The sequence below is a fragment of the Thalassophryne amazonica genome, chromosome 13 (assembly GCF_902500255.1).
Source record: "Thalassophryne amazonica chromosome 13, fThaAma1.1, whole genome shotgun sequence".
NCBI lineage: Eukaryota > Metazoa > Chordata > Actinopteri > Batrachoidiformes > Batrachoididae > Thalassophryne > Thalassophryne amazonica.
The window spans coordinates 89,323,407-89,342,358 of record NC_047115.1 but is presented as its reverse complement, the minus strand read 5'-3'; the positions used below and the strand labels follow the sequence as shown (position 1 = coordinate 89,342,358).

General features: G+C 43.0%; 1 protein-coding gene across 3 annotated transcripts in view; it reads right to left on the bottom strand.

The window, feature by feature from the left end:
- The window catches only part of ablim1a (actin binding LIM protein 1a), a 270,896-nt gene that overhangs the window by 26,476 nt on the left and 225,468 nt on the right, over positions 1-18,952 (bottom strand). For 2 of the 3 annotated variants that reach the window (XM_034184183.1, XM_034184184.1), the window contains 6 exons: positions 12,654-12,739; positions 12,369-12,492; positions 11,062-11,123; positions 6,986-7,046; positions 6,775-6,782; positions 6,207-6,281 (listed from right to left, as the gene is read on the bottom strand). In XM_034184183.1, coding sequence (XP_034040074.1) covers positions 6,207-6,281; positions 6,775-6,782; positions 6,986-7,046; positions 11,062-11,123; positions 12,369-12,492; positions 12,654-12,739 — 416 coding nt within the window. The remainder of the gene's footprint in view (positions 1-6,206; positions 6,282-6,774; positions 6,783-6,985; positions 7,047-11,061; positions 11,124-12,368; positions 12,493-12,653; positions 12,740-18,952) is intronic. The other variant, XM_034184185.1, reaches the window with a different exon arrangement.

The window sequence follows — 18,952 nt, the reverse complement described above, 5'->3', positions numbered from 1 at the left end:
TTACAGGAGTTTTTGTCATGGAAAGAGGAGTGTAGGAATTCGTGCGTCAGGACGGAGCCGCATGGTGCAAAGCAACGCGGTGATGAAGCCTCACAGGACATGTTCTGGCATGTCCAGCTCATCCACAATTTCTCGGATAGTCATACGACTGAAAAGCCACCGAAAGCTGTCTGAAAGCGGTCCTGTGAGACCAACACGGAGGTGCTTTTGTCCGCGCCATTCGCAGCTTTGTGGCGCATTCCTCTGCTTCTCTTTCCATGACAAAAACTCCTGTAACAGTGGAATGTGCCGAAAAAGTGCTGATGTCCACGTCTTCTGCCATTTCTGTGGAATTCAGACAACGTCCCGGATCAACAAAGCCTTAACTTTAGAAATGATCTGGTTGTTTCAGCGGGGTTTCAGCCTGGCAATCGGCGCTCGGAGTGCGCCGCGCTCTCAGCCGCTGTGGGTGGTCTTTAAACTGGCTGTAACACTCCTTAATCTGTGTAATCCCCATAAAATCGTCCCTGAAAGCCTTCTGAATTTTCCGAATGGTGTCCACCTGGAGGTCTCTCACAGTTTCTGGAAAAATTTGATGCAGTAAAGCTCCAAATCGTTCAGACATTTTATTTGCAATAAAAATCCGACGAGAGGGGTGGACCACTGCTCACACAAAGCCTGCTCACAGGCAAATGACGCAACCGACAGGCGTGAAAAAACTCATGCATGCGCACGAAGGTTCAAGCTTGGCTGATGCAATCACACGTGATTCAAATCCATATGGTTTTTGCAAAAATTAAAAAGGTCGGATAGTTTTCTAACAGACCTCGTATGTTATATCTTAGCTTTGCACAAATGACAGAATTGACATTAATGGAGTTATTTTATCAGTTTTCATTTTATTTATACACCAAACCATAACTCAGCAAGACTTTATTTTTCCAAGACCTCGGCCTGCCGGCAGCGTTGTGATTGAGTAGAGAGTGGAGCTTTGTGGCTCTCAGCTTGCTTCTGTGCTGGAAGCCATGTAGTAAACTGGAGCTTCCAACAGGGGGGCGCTCAAAGACAGAAGTGCTGACTCACTGTTTGGGTCTGTTCTCACTTTTGATGCTTCCAAAAGCGATTGTGGTATTAAAGTAGTTAAAGTAGTTGCAAGTGTACCGGAGACAATACTGGAATTTATCGGTTATCTGTAACTTCCGATACATTTTTGGTGGTTTATCATTTTAGCTTTATCGAAGATAACTTTTCAGTTATCTGATTATCTGTTATCAAAGTTAATTTTTTGGTTATCTGTGCCCACCACTGACTGTAGTGCCTGGTTTCCTCCAAACATGACGCCTGACATTCATGCCAAAGAGTTCAATCTTTGTCTCATCAGACCAGAAAATTTTATTTCTCATGGTCTGAGAGTCCTTCAGGTGCCTTTTGACAAACCCCAGGTGGGCTGCTATGTGCCTTTTAGTAAGGAGTGGCTTCCATCTGGCCACTCTACCATGCAGGCCTGATTGATGGATTGCTGCAGAGATGACTGCCCATCTGTAATGGTCTCCTCTCTCCACAGAGGAATGCTGGTGCTGTGACAGAGTGACCATCGATTTCTTGGTCACCTCCGTGACTAAGGCCCTTCTCCCCCAGTTGCTCAGTTTGGACAGACGACCAGCTCTAGGAAGAGTCCTGGTGGATCTGAACCTCTTCCATTTACAGATGATGGAGGCCACTGCACTCATTGGGACTTTCAAAGCAGCAGAAATGTTTCTGTACCCTTCCCAAGATTAGTGCCTCGGGACAATCCTGTATCAGAAGTCTACAGACAATTCCTTTGACTTCATGCTTTGTTTGTGCTCTGACATTCACTGACAACTGTGGGATCTTATATGTAGACAGGTGTGTGTCTTTCCAAATCACGTCCAATCAACTGACTTCACCCCAGGGGACTCCAACTAAGCTGTAGAAACATCTCAAGGATGATCAGTGGAAACAGGACATATCTGAGCTCAGTGTTTAGCTTCATAGTAAAGACTGTGAATACTTATGTACACATGATGTCTTAGTTTTTAATAAATTTGCAAAAATCTAAAAAAAACAAAAAAACAAATTTTTTTCACATTGTCATTATGGGGTATTGCGTGTCGAATTTTAAGAAAAAATAAGGCTATAACATAACAAAATGTGAGAAAAGACCAGTATACATAATGAAGACTCTACATAAAAATACAAAAATTAAAAAACTAGAAATGGACAGGTATCAGTGTGCATACCCTGTGTGTTGCAAGTTTTGCTGATTTTTCTGTACGAGATATTCATTAGTGTGTACATACATCCAGGAGGACATTTGCTTGTTGCCAGTGTCTTGCTTTTCCAATCACCTGACAGTTATAAGGGACCAGGAATTGTCAACGTATAACTTCAACTGTCAGTAAAGACTTATATTCTTTTCTTAACGGCCTCCTGTTGGTCTTCTTTAGTTAGTATTACAGGCCGTTTTGTAGAGTGGATAAACTCGGGCCACAAGCTCTTTCTTCTACTTCCCACCTATCTTGTAGCTGTTTTTTACTACATTTTTCAAAATGTTGACTTTCCAGTGCTCAAAAACGTCAATATTTACATTGCTGTCAGCGCTTATCATCTGTTTTGGGTAGTTGTGAACTTTGACCTGGCCCAGCATGCACCAAGTGGACTGAGATGCTGAATTGGCTTTTTAACTGAACAAATTATTCAGAGACATAAATATGGCAGGTTCAGATGGAGACATGCTTCTCTCTCTTCTAAGTCTCTGTTGGTAAATGATATAATAATTGATCAACATATTGATTTATTCTGCCTTACAGAAACCTGGTTACAGCAGGATGAATATGTTAGTTTAAATGAGTCAACACCCCCGAGTCACACTAACTGTCAGAATGCTCGTAGCACGGGCCGGGGCGGAGGATTAGCAGCAATCTTCCATTCCAGCTTATTAATTAATCAAAAACCCAGACAGAGCTTTAATTCATTTGAAAGCTTGTCTCTTAGTCTTGTCCATCCAAATTGGAAGTCCCAAAAACCAGTTTTATTTGTTATTATCTATCGTCCACCTGGTCATTGCTGTGAGTTTGTCTGTGAATTTTCAGACCTTTTGTCTGACTTAGTGCTTAGCTCAGATAAGATCATTATAGTGGGCAATTTTAACATCCACACAGATGCTGAGAATGACAGCCTCAACACTGCATTTAATCTATTATTAGACTCTATTGGCTTTGCTCAAAAAGTAAATGAGTCCACCCACCACTTTAATCATATCTTAGATCTTGTTCTGACTTATGGTATGGAAATAGAAGACTTAACAGTATTCCCTGAAAACTCCCTTCTGTCTGATCATTTCTTAATAACATTTACATTTACTCTGATGGACTACCCAGCAGTGGGGAATAAGTTTCATTACACTAGAAGTCTTTCAGAAAGCGCTGTAACTAGGTTTAAGGATATGATTCCTTCTTTATGTTCTCTAATGCCATATACCAACACAGTGCAGAGTAGCTACCTAAACTCTGTAAGTGAGATAGAGTATCTCGTCAATAGTTTTACATCCTCATTGAAGACAACTTTGGATGCTGTAGCTCCTCTAAAAAAGAGAGCTTTAAATCAGAAGTGCCTGACTCCGTGGTATAACTCACAAACTCGTAGCTTAAAGCAGATAACCCGTACGTTGGAGAGGAAATGGCGTCTCACTAATTTAGAAGATCTTCACTTAGCCTGGAAAAAGAGTCTGTTGCTCTATAAAAAAGCCCTCCGTAAAGCTAGGACATCTTTCTACTCATCACTAATTGAAGAAAATAAGAACAACCCGAGGTTTCTTTTCAGCACTGTAGCCAGGCTGACAAAGAGTCAGAGCTCTATTGAGCTGAGTATTCCATTAACTTTAACTAGTAATGACTTCATGACTTTCTTTGCTAACAAAATTTTAACTATTAGAGAAAAAATTACTCATAACCATCCCAAAGACGTATCGTTATCTTTGGCTGCTTTCAGTGATGCCGGTATTTGGTTAGACTCTTTCTCTCCGATTGTTCTGTCTGAGTTATTTTCATTAGTTACTTCATCCAAACCATCAACATGTTTATTAGACCCCATTCCTACCAGGCTGCTCAAGGAAGCCCTACCATTATTTAATGCTTCGATCTTAAATATGATCAATCTATCTTTGTTAGTTGGCTATGTACCACAGGCTTTTAAGGTGGCAGTAATTAAACCATTACTTAAAAAGCCATCACTTGACCCAGCTATCTTAGCTAATTATAGGCCAATCTCAAACCTTCCTTTTCTCTCAAAAATTCTTGAAAGGGTAGTTGTAAAACAGCTAACTGATCATCTGCAGAGGAATGGTCTATTTGAAGAGTTTCAGTCAGGTTTTAGAATTCATCATAGTACAGAAACAGCATTAGTGAAGGTTACAAATTATCTTCTTATGGCCTCGGACAGTGGACTCATCTCTGTGCTTGTTCTGTTAGACCTCAGTGCTGCTTTTGATACTGTTGACCATAAAATTTTATTACAGAGATTAGAGCATGCCATAGGTATTAAAGGCACTGCGCTGCGGTGGTTTGAATCATATTTGTCTAATAGATTACAATTTGTTCATGTAAATGGGGAATCTTCTTCACAGACTAAAGTTAATTATGGAGTTCCACAAGGTTCTGTGCTAGGACCAATTTTATTCACTTTATACATGCTTCCCTTAGGCAGTATTATTAGACGGTATTGCTTAAATTTTCATTGTTACGCAGATGATACCCAGCTTTATCTATCCATGAAGCCAGAGGACACACACCAATTAGCTAAACTGCAGATAAACTCAGATAAAACTGAAGTTATTGTACTTGGCCCCACAAATCTTAGAAACATGGTGTCTAACCAGATCCTTACTCTGGATGGCATTACCCTGACCTCTAGTAATACTGTGAGAAATCTTGGAGTCATTTTTGATCAGGATATGTCATTCAAAGTGCATATTAAACAAATATGTAGGACTGCTTTTTTGCATTTACGCAATATCTCTAAAATCAGAAAGGTCTTGTCTCAGAGTGATGCTGAAAAACTAATTCATGCATTTATTTCCTCTAGGCTGGACTATTGTAATTCATTATTATCAGGTTGTCCTAAAAGTTCCCTAAAAAGCCTTCAGTTAATTCAAAATGCTGCAGCTAGAGTACTGACGGGGACTAGAAGGAGAGAGCATATCTCACCCATATTGGCCTCTCTTCATTGGCTTCCTGTTAATTCTAGAATAGAATTTAAAATTCTTCTTCTTACTTATAAGGTTTTGAATAATCAGGTCCCATCTTATCTTAGGGACCTATCACCCCAATAGAGCGCTTCGCTCTCAGACTGCAGGCTTACTTGTAGTTCCTAGGGTTTGTAAGAGTAGAATGGGAGGCAGAGCCTTCAGCTTTCAGGCTCCTCTCCTGTGGAACCAGCTCCCAATTCAGATCAGGGAGACAGACACCCTCTCTACTTTTAAGATTAGGCTTAAAACTTTCCTTTTTGCTAAAGCTTATAGTTAGGGCTGGATCAGGTGACCCTGAACCATCCCTTAGTTATGCTGCTATAGCCGTAGACTGCTGGGGGGTTCCCATGATGCACTGTTTCTTTCTCTTTTTGCTCTGTATGCACCACTCTGCATTTAATCTTTAGTGATCGATCTCTGCTCCCCTCCACAGCATGTCTTTTTCCTGGTTCTCTCCCTCAGCCCCAACCAGTCCCAGCAGAAGACTGCCCCTCCCTGAGCCTGGTTCTGCTGGAGGTTTCTTCCTGTTAAAAGGGAGTTTTTCCTTCCCACTGTCGCCAAGTGCTTGCTCACAGGGGGTCGTTTTGACCGTTGGGGTTTTACATAATTATTGTATGGCCTTGCCTTACAATATAAAGCGCCTTGGGGCAACTGTTTGTTGTGATTTGGCGCTATATAAAAAAACTGATTGAATTGATTGAATCTCTCTATAACTGCACATCGAGTCTTTTAATAATATGGTTCTTGCCTCTCATGTCTAAAGCTGTTTTTACTACAGTCTTTTGGTCTTTATTTTTGGGCGGGGGGGGGGGGGGGCGCACTGGTCTGCTTCATGGTTTAATTTAGTTGCAAAAGTCATTGGTTAAAATACTCTCACACAAGTGAACATGTACAAATTTTGCAATATATTTCAGTACAAGCTACATTGCTGTCAGCAGTACAAAAAGAAGAAGATACTTGCTTTTGGTTCCAACATATTAGGCATAGACACTCCCCTGTCCATCCTTGCAAGTGCTGCCCGGCCATCCTTAATGTGCTAAAGAATAGAACATACACAAATGTAATAGAGTGGAAGGGGACTGCAGGGTTAATGGTATGAATACGTCCACTGATGACACTGGGGACAGGCTTCACTGGATGGGGTTAGTAGCTTGGATCGTGTCCATACTGAGTCCATACTGGATTTAAATATTCAACATGGGCTTTTGTTTTCTGCAGTTTTTTATGGTAAATCATATAAACATGACATCTGAGGTGACACCGGTAAGAAAACCAAGGCTGAAGCAGTGACTGTGGACTGCAGTGGTTCAGTGTGCACACACTGAAGACACTGCAGGATGTTTCTCCTCAGAGAAGCAATTGAAATGATGACACTGCATGCCATGTGGTAGACAGCAATCCATCAACGATGCAAGCATTTAGCAGGCGTGGGCTATGTGCATTATTTTGTCTTGTGGTGAAGCCAGTAAGTAAACTTCATGGTGCAAGATGAGGAGCATGCCATGTGAAGAAGCAGATGGGAGACATACCTGAAACTCTGCAGGACAAAATGGGACAGAAAATGAGACAGACAGTTAATGGCTTTGCTGTCGATGTCCCTGCTACCACTGAAAGACACTGCTGTCCCTGAAGACACCTTCTACAAATACTTCAAAGTGCATGTCTGGCCATGTGCACATAGCAAGCCATTTGAGAGAACTGATGCCAAACAGCTGTGGAGACTCAGAGTTTTAGACTCACCTCGTGCTCCTCCATACATGTCCCCATAACTGTTGTACTGGGTGAAATCTGTTGACTGAGGCTGTGGAGACACACAACACAACATCCATTTAGTCTCAGTCCTAACCTCGTGGCCAGCTCATGGTTACTTGGTGTTACTTTGCGTAATGTAGGCATGGGAGAAGGTCATGTGGTCAGATGAGACCAAAATAGAGCTTTTTGGAATCAACTCCACTTACCATGTTTAGAGGATGAGAACAACCCCAAGAAAACCATCCCAACTGTGAAGCATGGGGGTGGAAACATCATACTCTGGGGGTGCTCTTCTGCAAAGGGGACAGGACGACTGCACCGCACTGAAGGCAGGATGGATGGGGTCATGTATTGCAAGATTTTGGTAAACAACCTCCTTCCCTCAGTAAGAACACTGAAGATGGATCATGGCTTGGTCTTCCAGCATGACAATGACCCCAAACACACAGCCAGGGCAACTAAGGAGGGGCTCCGTAAGAAGCATTTCAAGGTCCTGAAGTGGCCTGGCCAGTCTCCAGACCTGAACTCAATAGAAAATCTGAGCTGAAACTCTAAACCTGAAAGATTTGGAGAAGATCTGGATGGAGAAGTGGACCATAATCCCTGCTGCAGTGAGTGAAAACTTGGTCAAGAACTACAGGAAACGTCTGACCTCTGTAATGGCAGACAAATGTTTCTGTACCAATTGTTAAGCTCTGTTTTTCTAGGGGGTCAAATACATATTTTATGCAATAAAATGCAAATTAATTATTTAAAAATCATACAATGTGATTTACCTGATTTCTTTTTTAGATTCTGTCTCTCACAGTTGAAGTGTACCTACGATACAAATTACAGACCTCTCCATTCTTTGTAGGTTGGAAAACCTGCAAAACTGACAGGGGGTCAAATACTTATTTTCCCCAATATTATATATATATATATATATATATATATAAAATTTTTAATTTTCCACTTTTCATCAGTGAAGCTCAGACACTTTGTTGTGGTTTTTTTGTTTGTTTGTGTTTTTGTTTGTTTGTTTTAATTTTCTACTTTTTATAAGTGAAGCTTGGACGCTTTTTCTTGTTGTTTCCTTTTCACAATTTCATTGAATGAACCAAACAAATGAGTAATTGGACTCCTTGCTAGTGCTTCATTGTCTGCATGAAGTGTGAATGTGTTTGTGTGAATGGGTGAATGTGAAGCATAATTGTAAAGCACTTTGAGCATCTGATGCAGATGGAAAATCACTATATAAATGCAGTCCATTTATTCATGGCACTTTACTTTTTCTTCATTTTGTGATACAGCCTTATTCCAAATTGGAGTAAACTCATTTTATATATAATTCATTTATATTAATTGAGCAACCAATCACCGTACATCACGCTGCCTTCACTGGGACTGGCAATCACAATGTTGCATTGCAATAAATAGACTTCTCGACTATTTTGGTCCTGCCTAGAAGGCAACCACTGGCATAGTGAACACTTGTCACTGTAAAACACCCATTTGCCAACTGATAATGGCAATTGAAAATTAATGGCAGCTGGTTGTTGTGCCTCCTCCTCCTCCTCCTCCTCTGTCTCTTGTTGCTAATGTGACCAAAAATTAATATGTCAGACAGCAAGGCTTCAGAAAAGCCCCAATGTAGTAAGGACCCTTGGTGGCACTACACTGGGTGTTTGTGTACCAGAATGCTGGGAAATGGGCTTTGCACATCAATAGAAATGTCTTTGCCAACAGTTCCTTTTTGTGCCAGGACCAGCTTGTTTGTCTTTATAGAAGACAAACAAGCACACTTTAGTTTCTGTTACATAAAATATCTGGAATCACTCTATTCACACATTTTGTGGATACTGGCTGAATATCTTACAGGGCTATTCCACAGAGCGCCGTCCCTTCCCGTTTAATCCCGAATAGAAAATCAGGGCACATTTTGAAGCATTGTAGGACCATCACCTAATTTATGGGAGCAGCCAACACAGCTCCCTGAGGTGAAAAAGGCAAGCATAATGTACCTACAAGATCTCCTACTCCTCTTCTCCATCTCTGCCTCTCACGACAAGTGTAGATAAGGAGTATCTGAATACTGTGCTGCATAAATCGCAGAAAAACTCTGCACTTAACTTTAAACTGGGTTTTGTTGGTTTGTGGTGCAGCCATGCTGCTTTGTGCTCATCTGGTCCCATCAGATCTCAGACGTGAAGCAGGATAAGTCTTGAATAATACCTGTGTGGGAAACCACTTAGGAACACCAGGGGCTGTGTGTGTTTGTCCACGTGGAACAGCAGTTGTGTCAGGGAGGGCATCTGATGTGAGACTTGTACAAAATGCCAAAGGACATCACTCTGCCCGTTACTACATGAATCACACAGTTTCCCTCCTGCAATGTTATATAAAAATGGACCTACATGACTTTCGCTACTCAAATTTAAATTTCATGAGGAGAGATTTTATCTTAAAGACAGTGGTGATGTCACAGGAGCACAAAGAATTCTGGGACAACTTTAATAACAATCAATTGTCTACTTATTCTACTAATTGGAAAGTTGTATACTAGTTGTTGAGGTGAACATCTTATGTCCACTGTGTCCACACATAAGCACTTTGATCTCCAGTTCACAAAAGCTGATTTTCTTGCTCTCTTGCACCATTACTCCGGTAAAGAACACAAGCAAAAAACACGTTTTTTAAACCCTATATGGTCAACAGTGATGCCGGTAACGCATTACTCTAATCTAACCACTTTTTTTAGTAACGAGTAATCTAACGCGTTAATCTTTACAAATCAGTAATCAGATTAAAGTTACTTCTCCAAGTCACTGTGCGTTACTATTATTTTTGCATTGTGGGTTGATAGCAGCATTAAACTTGGTCCGTGGGCAGGGGGTCAGGGTTCGACTGAACTGCCCACTTTAAGCGAGCTGTGAGCTTTTCATCTGCGGTTTTCTGCAGCAAATACGACTCGTCCTCACCTCTTAAAGCGCGGTGACAACAGCACACCTGCACTGAGCTTTACAAAGACATTTTATGCTTTTTTCCCCTTTATTTAGAATTCTGAGCTCATTAAAATCAGCTGATCCTCTGCGATGCATCAACAACTAACATTATTTTCCACTCAAATGCACCTAAACTCTCTTTCTGAGGACCACATGATGTGAAAACACAATAAAACTTTCTTACCTGTACATCTGGTCATGTTTTCTGCATAAATGAATGTTATCCATTCTTTGTGCTCAAACGCCAAAGCAGGGGCGAATCCAAATGGAATGGGGGCGTGGGGCAAGGATGTGCCCCCCCACAACACCCCTAGATTAAAGGTCCAGTTTTGAAGCCTTTTTCTTGCAACTACTAATACTACTTATAATAATAATAATTTCGACAAGTAAAATGTTTAGAGAGAATTTAAATGTTAGAAAAATGTTAGAAAGAATTTAATAGTTACATTTATGAACAATGTAGGTTAGAAATTGCAAGTTTTACTGTTACAGTGCTGTCAACAGTTAAATATGAGGTCAAGAAAGAGGTCTTTATTTTACTTTTTATAAAACAAGTATTTATTTTCATTGAAGCCAAGAAAGGGTGACTATAAAGTGAGTTTTGGCAAAACAAGTATCATTGTCATGTTGAGGTGGCAGAGGGTTGTTGTCAGCAGCTGGGAAAAGTAACTAAAAAAGTAACTAGTAATCTAACTTAGTTACTTTTACAATTGAGTAATCAGTAAAGTAACTAAGTTACTTTTTCAAGGAGTAATCAGTAATTGGATGACTTTTTCAAAGTAACTGTGGCAACACTGATGTTCAACGATTACAACATTTTCTACCCACATTTTGATCTTCATTCTCCTGCAAAGGTATTGGCATTGCTAAATACCTCTATCCAAGCTGTTTCTCCACCTTGGCACTGAGATTGTCATCATAATTATATATTTATTCACTGCTGTCATGGTTTTGAACTTTTATGTTTGTTTATTGGAAATACATGATATTTATTGCACTTATTAAAATGTGATGAATCTTAAAGATAAACCAATATTTGGACAGTAGGCATCAGCTATGCGAGGACGTGTGACCTCTCACCCGGTGGAGTCCATTCCGGCCGTAACTTGGCAGAGAGTTTGTTTTGGTTGGAGAAGGAGGATCTGAAACAGATGCAGAGATTTAAAAACAAAGAGTTCTTCTTTTCTGGTCTGATGACATTTATGAAAGGAAACATCAAAACAGATCTCTGATGACAGACAGACACAGAGACAAACATCCGATGAGTAAAATTCATCTCTTTTGTTTTGTTTCACAAAAATACTGCATTAACCATTTTATAGATATTTTATACACAATGCCCGTGCTCATAAGTAGTTGGACATAAAAAAAATACATGGTGTATTTTTTATGCTAATCATCACTTTTACAGTCAGTTTTCCAGAGAGAAGTCAGCGGATGGATATGTTAACATTTCCAAGTCACTGAAGACGTCTTGGTCTTCATTTATATCAATCATTAAGAAACACAAGCAGTGTGGTACTGTGTAGAAAATCTGTGGGGAGGAGGCAGTTCTCAAAAACCGAGTAACTGTGCAAGAAGGAGATGAGTAAGCGAAGCCACCATGACATCCAGACAAACCTGAAGGGATTATATGTGTCTGTGGCTGTGATTGGACAAAAATTTTTGTCTGCTGCACCACTACTCAGTTTCATGGTGACGTGGAACAGAGAAAGATTTTCACACAACAAAATAGACCAAGCCTAGGCTTGAGTTTCTCATGTGACTTCTGTCAAAGGAAGCTTGCTACTGGCTACTACTGTTCCTCTCATTCCCGTCCTCTGTCTTCCTGTTACTCCTCCTCCCCCCAAGTGAGGAGTTGTACAGTCTGATGGCCTGAGGGTCAAAGGAGTTTTTCAGTCTGTTGTTCCTGCACTTGGGAAGGAGCAGTCTGTGGCTGAAGAGGGTCCTCTGGTTGCTGATGGTTGCCAAAGAGGTTAAAATAATCCAACACATTTTTTTCTTACAGACGAGGAGGTGACACATTTGGTCTGGTGCACAGGGTCCAGGTGCGTGGTGCATTCAGACTAGGAGGTGATGCCTTTGGTTTGGTACATTCAGGCAATATTTAGACCAACACCCCCCTATAATTATAATGTCATCCTTCATTATGTATATTAATTCACACAGTCACCACCAGGGGACATTATTATCATACAAAGGCACAGATCATCATCAATAAGCACATCAATTCAGGGTTGTTATTAAATTTTTCTCAAACCATTACACCATGGAAGTCAGGGACCCATCATCTACAAACTTGATTTGTCAGAGGACGAAGCAATCATAAATGTCAATGAAATCTCACATCACTCCAACGATGTCACTCTGATGATGTCACTCCCTACCTGCGTCACAGTTGGTCTGTTTGGGGTCATAGCGCTGAGCTGACAGGCTGCGCACGTGTCGCTCTCTCATCTGCTCCTTCTCCATTTCCTCCTTCAGAATGAGTTTTCCCAAACCAGACTGCATCTGCACACACACGGACCAATCACCTATAGCCATGCTCATGCCCGTCAAGACACAAACATGAATGCAAAGACACTTTCCCAGGGCAAAATCTCACTCAAGTGTCCTCGTGTGTGTACATTAAAAAATAAATTACAAAAGCGGTTCAGTTTGAAGTGGCTGACCTTACTGAGGTGCTCCTCCTGGAGCTGCTTTTTTTTCAAGGCGTCTTCCTCCTCTTCTTCTTTGGATCGTCTCCTCCCTTCTGAGCCTGCAGGTGGCGCACATGGTCACAGAAGGAGACTTTTTTTTAATGGAAGACAACATGCTGCACACTGTACAGTACAGCAAAAGTACAGTACAGTTACTTAAACACAATGCTGTTTGTACTCCATTACATTTAGTACACTTTTACTGCAAACTTGAATTCAGAGAAAGCATATGATGGATTAGTAAAGTCTGACCTTTTCTCATAGATTACACTAGAAAAACACACAAAAGGGACTTCAGACCGTCTCTAATCCATTACAGCACAAAAAGATGACGTAACTTTTTTAAATGAGTTTATTAAGGTATGAAAGGTAAGAAAGGTAAGGTATGAAATATTTTGTTATTACGTTATAGAATCAACAACAACGTTATACAACCCCAATTCCAATTAAATTGGGATATTGTGTAAAATGTAAATAAAAACAGAATACAATTTTTCTTCATTTTTCTGGCGTTGCACACGTGGAGAGGCGGAGAGCTGAGATCGCATTGCTTATTGCTCCCCAGCTCAGTCGCCATGTGTTGGAGTTCACTCCGGCGAACGAGAGGGTCACGTCCCTACGCCTTCGGGTCGGGGACAGGTCTCTTACCGTTGTCTCAGCCTACGGGCCGAGCAGCAGTGCAGAGTACCTGACCTTCCTGGAGTCCCTGGGAGGGGTACTAGATAGCGCTCCGACTGGGGACTCCATTGTTCTCCTGGGGGATTTCAAAGCCCACGAGGGCGGCGACAGTGAGACCTGGAAGGGGGTGATCGGGAAGCACGGCCTCCCCAATCTGAACCCGAGTGGTGTTCAGTTGTTGGACTTCTTTGCTAGTCACAGTTTGTCCATCACGAACACCATGTTCGAGCACAAGGGTGTCCATAAGTGCATGTGGCACCAGGAGACCCTGAGCCGGAGGTCGATGATTGACTTTGTAGTCGTATCATCTGACCTTCGGCCACATGTCTCGGACACTCGAGTGAAGAGAGGGGCAGAGCTGTCAACCGATCACCACCTGGTGGTGAGTTGGATCCGCTGGGAGGGGAGGAAGTCGGTCAGACCTGGCAGGCACAAACGTATCGTGAGGGTCTGCTGGGAATGACTGGCGGAACCCTATGTCAGCAAGGTCTTCAACTCCCACCTCCAGGAGAGCTTCTCCCAGATCCCTGGGGGAGGTTGGAGACATGGAGTCCGAGTGGACCATGTTCTCCACCTCCACTGTCGATGCGGCCGTTCGTAGCTGTGGTCACAAGGTCTCTGGTGCCTGTCTCGGCAGCAATCCCTGAACCCGGTGGTGGACACCGGAAGTAAGGGATGCCGTCAAGCTGAAGGAGTCCTACTTATCTTTGTTGGTAGGTGGGACCCCAGAGGCAGCTGACAGGTACCGGCAGGCCAAGCGTGCCGCAGCCTGTGCGGTCGCAGAGGCAAAAACTCGGGTCTGGAAGGAGTTCGGGGAGGCCATGGAGAAGGACTATCAGTCGGCCTCGAAGAGATTCTGGCAAACCGTCCGACGCCTCAGGAGGCGGAAGCAGCTCTCCACCGGCACTGTCTACGGTGCGGGTGGGGAGCTGTTGACCCTGACTGGGGATGTTGTCGGGCGGTGGAAGGAGTACTTCGAGGATCTCCTCAATCCCATCATCACGTCTTCCGAAGAGGAAGCAGAGACTGGGGACTCAGAGGCGGACTCATCCATTACCCAGGCCGAAGTCACCGAGGTGGTTAGAAAGCTCCTCAGTGGCAAGGCTCCTGGGGTGGATGAAATCCATCCTGAGTACCTTAAGTCTCTGGATGTTGTGGGACTGTCTTTGTGACACGCCTCTGCAACATCGCGTGGCGATCGGGGACAGTGCCTCTGGATTGGCAGACCGGGGTGGTGGTCCCTCTGTTTAAGAAGGGGGACCGGAGGGTGTGTTCCAATTATAGGGGGATCACACTCCTCAGCCTCCCCGGTAAGGTCTATTCCAGAGTACTGGAGAGGAGAATTCGACCGATGGTCGAACCTTGGATTCAGGAGGAGCACTGTGGTTTTCGTCCTGGTCGCGGCACACTGGACCAGCTTTACACGCTCCATCGGGTGCTCGAGGGCTCATGGGAGTTCGCCCAACCAGTCCACATGTGTTTTGTGGATCTGGAGAAGACGTTCGACCGTGTCCCTCGGGGCACCCTGTGGGGAGTGCTCTGGGAGTACGGGGTCCGGGGTCCTTTGCTAAGGGCTATCCGGTCCCTGTACAACCGCAGCAGGAGCTTGGTTCGCATTGCCGGTAGTAAGTCAAACCTGTTTCCAGTGCATGTTGGCCTCCGCCAGGGCTGCCCTTTGTCACCGGTTCTGTTCATTATTTTTATGGACAGAATTTCTAGGCACAGCCAGGGTGTAGAGGGGGTCTGGTTTGGGAACCAGAGAATCTCATCTCTGCTGTTTGCGGACGATGTGGTTCTGTTGGCTTCGTCAAATCAGGACCTTCAGCATGCACTGGGGCGGTTTGCAGCTGAGTGTGAAGCATCTGGGATGAAAATCAGCACCTCCAAATCCGAGGCCATGGTTCTCGACCGGAAAAAGGTGCTTTGCCCTCTTCAGGTCGGTGGAGTGTCCTTGCCTCAAGTGGAAGAGTTTAAGTATCTCGGGGTCTTGTTCACGAGTGAGGGACGGATGGAGTGTGAGATCGACAGACGGATCGGTGCAGCATCTGCAGTGATGCGGTCGCTGTATCGGACCGTCGTGGTTAAGAGAGAGCTGAGCAGGGGGGCAAAGCTCTCGATTTACCGATCAATCTACGTTCCGATCCTCACCTATGGTCATGAGATTTGGCTCATGACCGAAAGAACGAGATCGCGAGTACAAGCGGCCGAGATGAGTTTCCTCCGCAGGGTGGCTGGGCGCTCCCTTAGAGATAGGGTGAGGAGCTCGGTCACTCGGGAGGAGCTCGGAGTCGAGCCGCTGCTCCTCCACGTCGAAAGGAGTCAGTTGAGGTGGCTCGGGTATCTTTTCTGGATGCCCCCTGGACGCCTTGCTGGAGAGGTGTTCCGGGCACGTCCCATTGGGAGGAGGCCCCGGGGAAGACCCAGGACACGCTGGAGGGACTACATCTCTCGGCTGGCTTGGGAACGCCTTGGGGTTCCCCCGGAGGAGCTGGGGGAGGTGTGTGTGGATCAGGAGGTCTGGGCGGCTTTGCTTGAGCTGCTGCCCCCGCGACCCAACTCCGGATAAAGCGGAAGAAAATGTATGGATGGATGGACAAGATATTTAATGTTCAAACTGATAAACTTTGTTTTTGTGTAAATATTTGTTCATTTTGAAATGGATGCCTGCAACGCATTTCAAAAAAGCTGGGACAGTGGTATGTTTACCACTGTGTTACATCACCTTTCCTTCTAACAACACTCAATAAGTGTTTGGGAACTGAGGACACTAACTGAAGTTTTCTAGGTGTAAGCTGCCCATGCCATGGGCACTAACACACCCCCATACCATCACATGCTGGCTTTTGAACTTTGCGCTGGTAACAATCTGGATGGTCTTTTTACTCCTCTGTTGTTGTATTTTGCACTTCATAATGCACCACACATTTTCAATGGGCGACAGGTCTGGACTGCAGGCAGGCGAGTCCAGTACCCGCACTCTTTTACTACAAAGCAACTGAGCTTGGGCGCAGAGAATGCAGTGCATTTCTGGCTCAGCCGTTCACAAGCAAAGATGGGGTGAGGATCACGACTTTGTGAACAACTGCATGAAAAAAATAGTCCAACAGTTTAAGAACAATGTTTCTCAATGTTCAATTGCAAGGAATTTAGGGATTCCATCATCTACAGTCCATAATATAATCAGAAGGTTCAGAGAATCTGGAGAATTTTCTACACGTAAGTGGCAAGACCGAAAACCAACAATGAATGCCCTTGACCTTCGATCCCTCAGGTGGTACTACATTAAAAACCGACATCATTGTGTAAAGGATCTTACTGCGTGGGCCTAGGAACACTTCAGGAAATGACTGTCAGTTAACACAGTTCGTCACTACATCTACAATGCAAGTTAAAACTCTACCATGCAAAGTGAAAGCCATACATCAACAACATCCAGAAATGCCGCCGCCTTCTCTGGGCCCGAGCTCATTTGAAATAGACAGATGCAAAGTGGAAAAGTGTGCTGTGGTCTGATGAGTCCACATTTCAAATTGTTTTTGGAAATCATGGACGTCGTATCCTAAGGACAAAAAGAGGAAAAAGACCATCCAGATTTTTAGCAGCACAAAGTTCAAAGCCAGCATCTGTGATGGTATGGGGGTGTGTTAGTGCCCATGGCATGGGCAACTTACACATCTGTGATGGCACCATCAATGCTGAAAGGTACATCCAGGTTTTGGAGCAACATGTGCTGCCATCCAAGCAACGTCTTTTTCAGAGACATACCTGCTTATTTCAGCAAGACAATGCCAAGCCACATTCTGCACGTGTTACACGTGTGGCTTCATAGTAAAAGAGTGCGGGTACTAGACTGGCCTGCCTGCAGTCCAGACCTGTCGCCGATTGAAAATGTGTGGCGTATTATGAAGTGCAAAATACAACAATGGAGACCCCGGACTGTTGAACAACTGAAGTCATACATCAAGCAAGTATGGGAAAGAATTCCACCTACAAAGCTTCAGCAATTAGTGTCCTCAGTTCCCAAATGCTTATTGAGTGTTGTTAGAAGGAAAGGTGATGTAACAGTGGTGAACATACCACTGTCCCAGCTTTTTTGAAATGTGTTGCAGGCATTCATTTCAAAATGAGCAAATATTTGCACAAAAACAATAAAGTTTATCAGTTTGAACATTAAATATCTTGTCTATGTTGTGTATTCAATTGAATATAGGTTGAAGAGGATTTGTAAATCATTGTATTGTTTTTTATTTACATTCTACACAAAGTCCCAACTTCATTGGAATTGGGGTTGTATAATCTTGCCCTAATTTCCACCCGTGGCAAAGCAGCGGTGTCATTCCTAGTATATAACATATACCATTGTAATGTTCATGCATGTGTAACTAGACATGTAACTAGTGAGTAGCACTGCTCAAGTGCACACCCATGGATGTGTTGGTGTTAAAATGAAGTGCGATCAGACGCAATAATGAAGTAATACTGTCGTAAAAAAAAAAAAAAAGCAGATGAGCCACAGACCACCAAAAACCTGATCTAAAGTCAAGCACAGAGGTTGCATGGTACTTAAACAGTTAACTATTCAGATACACGTTACATAAGCAGGTTCACAGTGCATGTACTCTGTGCTTGTTTACACAATACTGATTTGAACAATGAATCAATGAATGAACAATGAATTGAACAATACTGAATTAATTTTTGAAACAAAAAATACAAAACTTCACCTCTCTGCTTCACCTCTGGGAACTTTGGTGGCTCCGACCCCCTGTTACATCAACACTGATACGTCAGCTTGCCAGAGAAACTCTCACCTGAGTCCACTTAAGAAATAGCAGCACACCGGGGTGCACTCCCACTCTTAAAGGGGTTGACAGATGCTCGAAACGCGAAAAGTTGCTCATGAGCTATTTTATGGCCTAATTTGGGATCTGTTTACACGCTTTCTAAATAGTAAAGTGGAGCTGCACACAGCTTAAAGGCACTTGTGATATGTGCCATAGATCACCAAGATGGGGTCATTAGTGCTTTAGTTCTTTAATTCAATAGGACAAATTCTCTAGTGTGTAAGTTGACTTCTGACCTTCTGTAAATTCAAAAACCAACAATTCATTTATAACTTAAGACCTGATGGTTTATTTGATGATGAGGAACACAAGGCTTGATGAATGAATAAATAACTTTCATGCACTTTACTTTCAAATACTGTACTTTCAATATTTGTGAATATTGTGTTGACAATACTGCACACACAGGATGTGTACTTGTAATGGAGTATTTTTCTATTGTGGCTGATTATTTATACTTTCTGAAAGGAGTAACCGTACTTCTTCCACCACTGGCAGCAAATGTGTTTGTGCATCAAACCTGAAGAAATGCTTCACAGTCACTTTTGAAGAAGGACAAAAAGGTATTTGGATTTGGATTATTTAGCTGGACAGCAGTAAGAAAGACACCGTAAATGAGTACAACACAAATGTAAGACAGAGTTGACTAGACAGACAAACAGCAGGACTTGTTGGAATATTTGACTACGTTCATGTCAAAATTTTACTGAATCTCAAATACACAAAAACAGCACAATGTAAGACAGACAG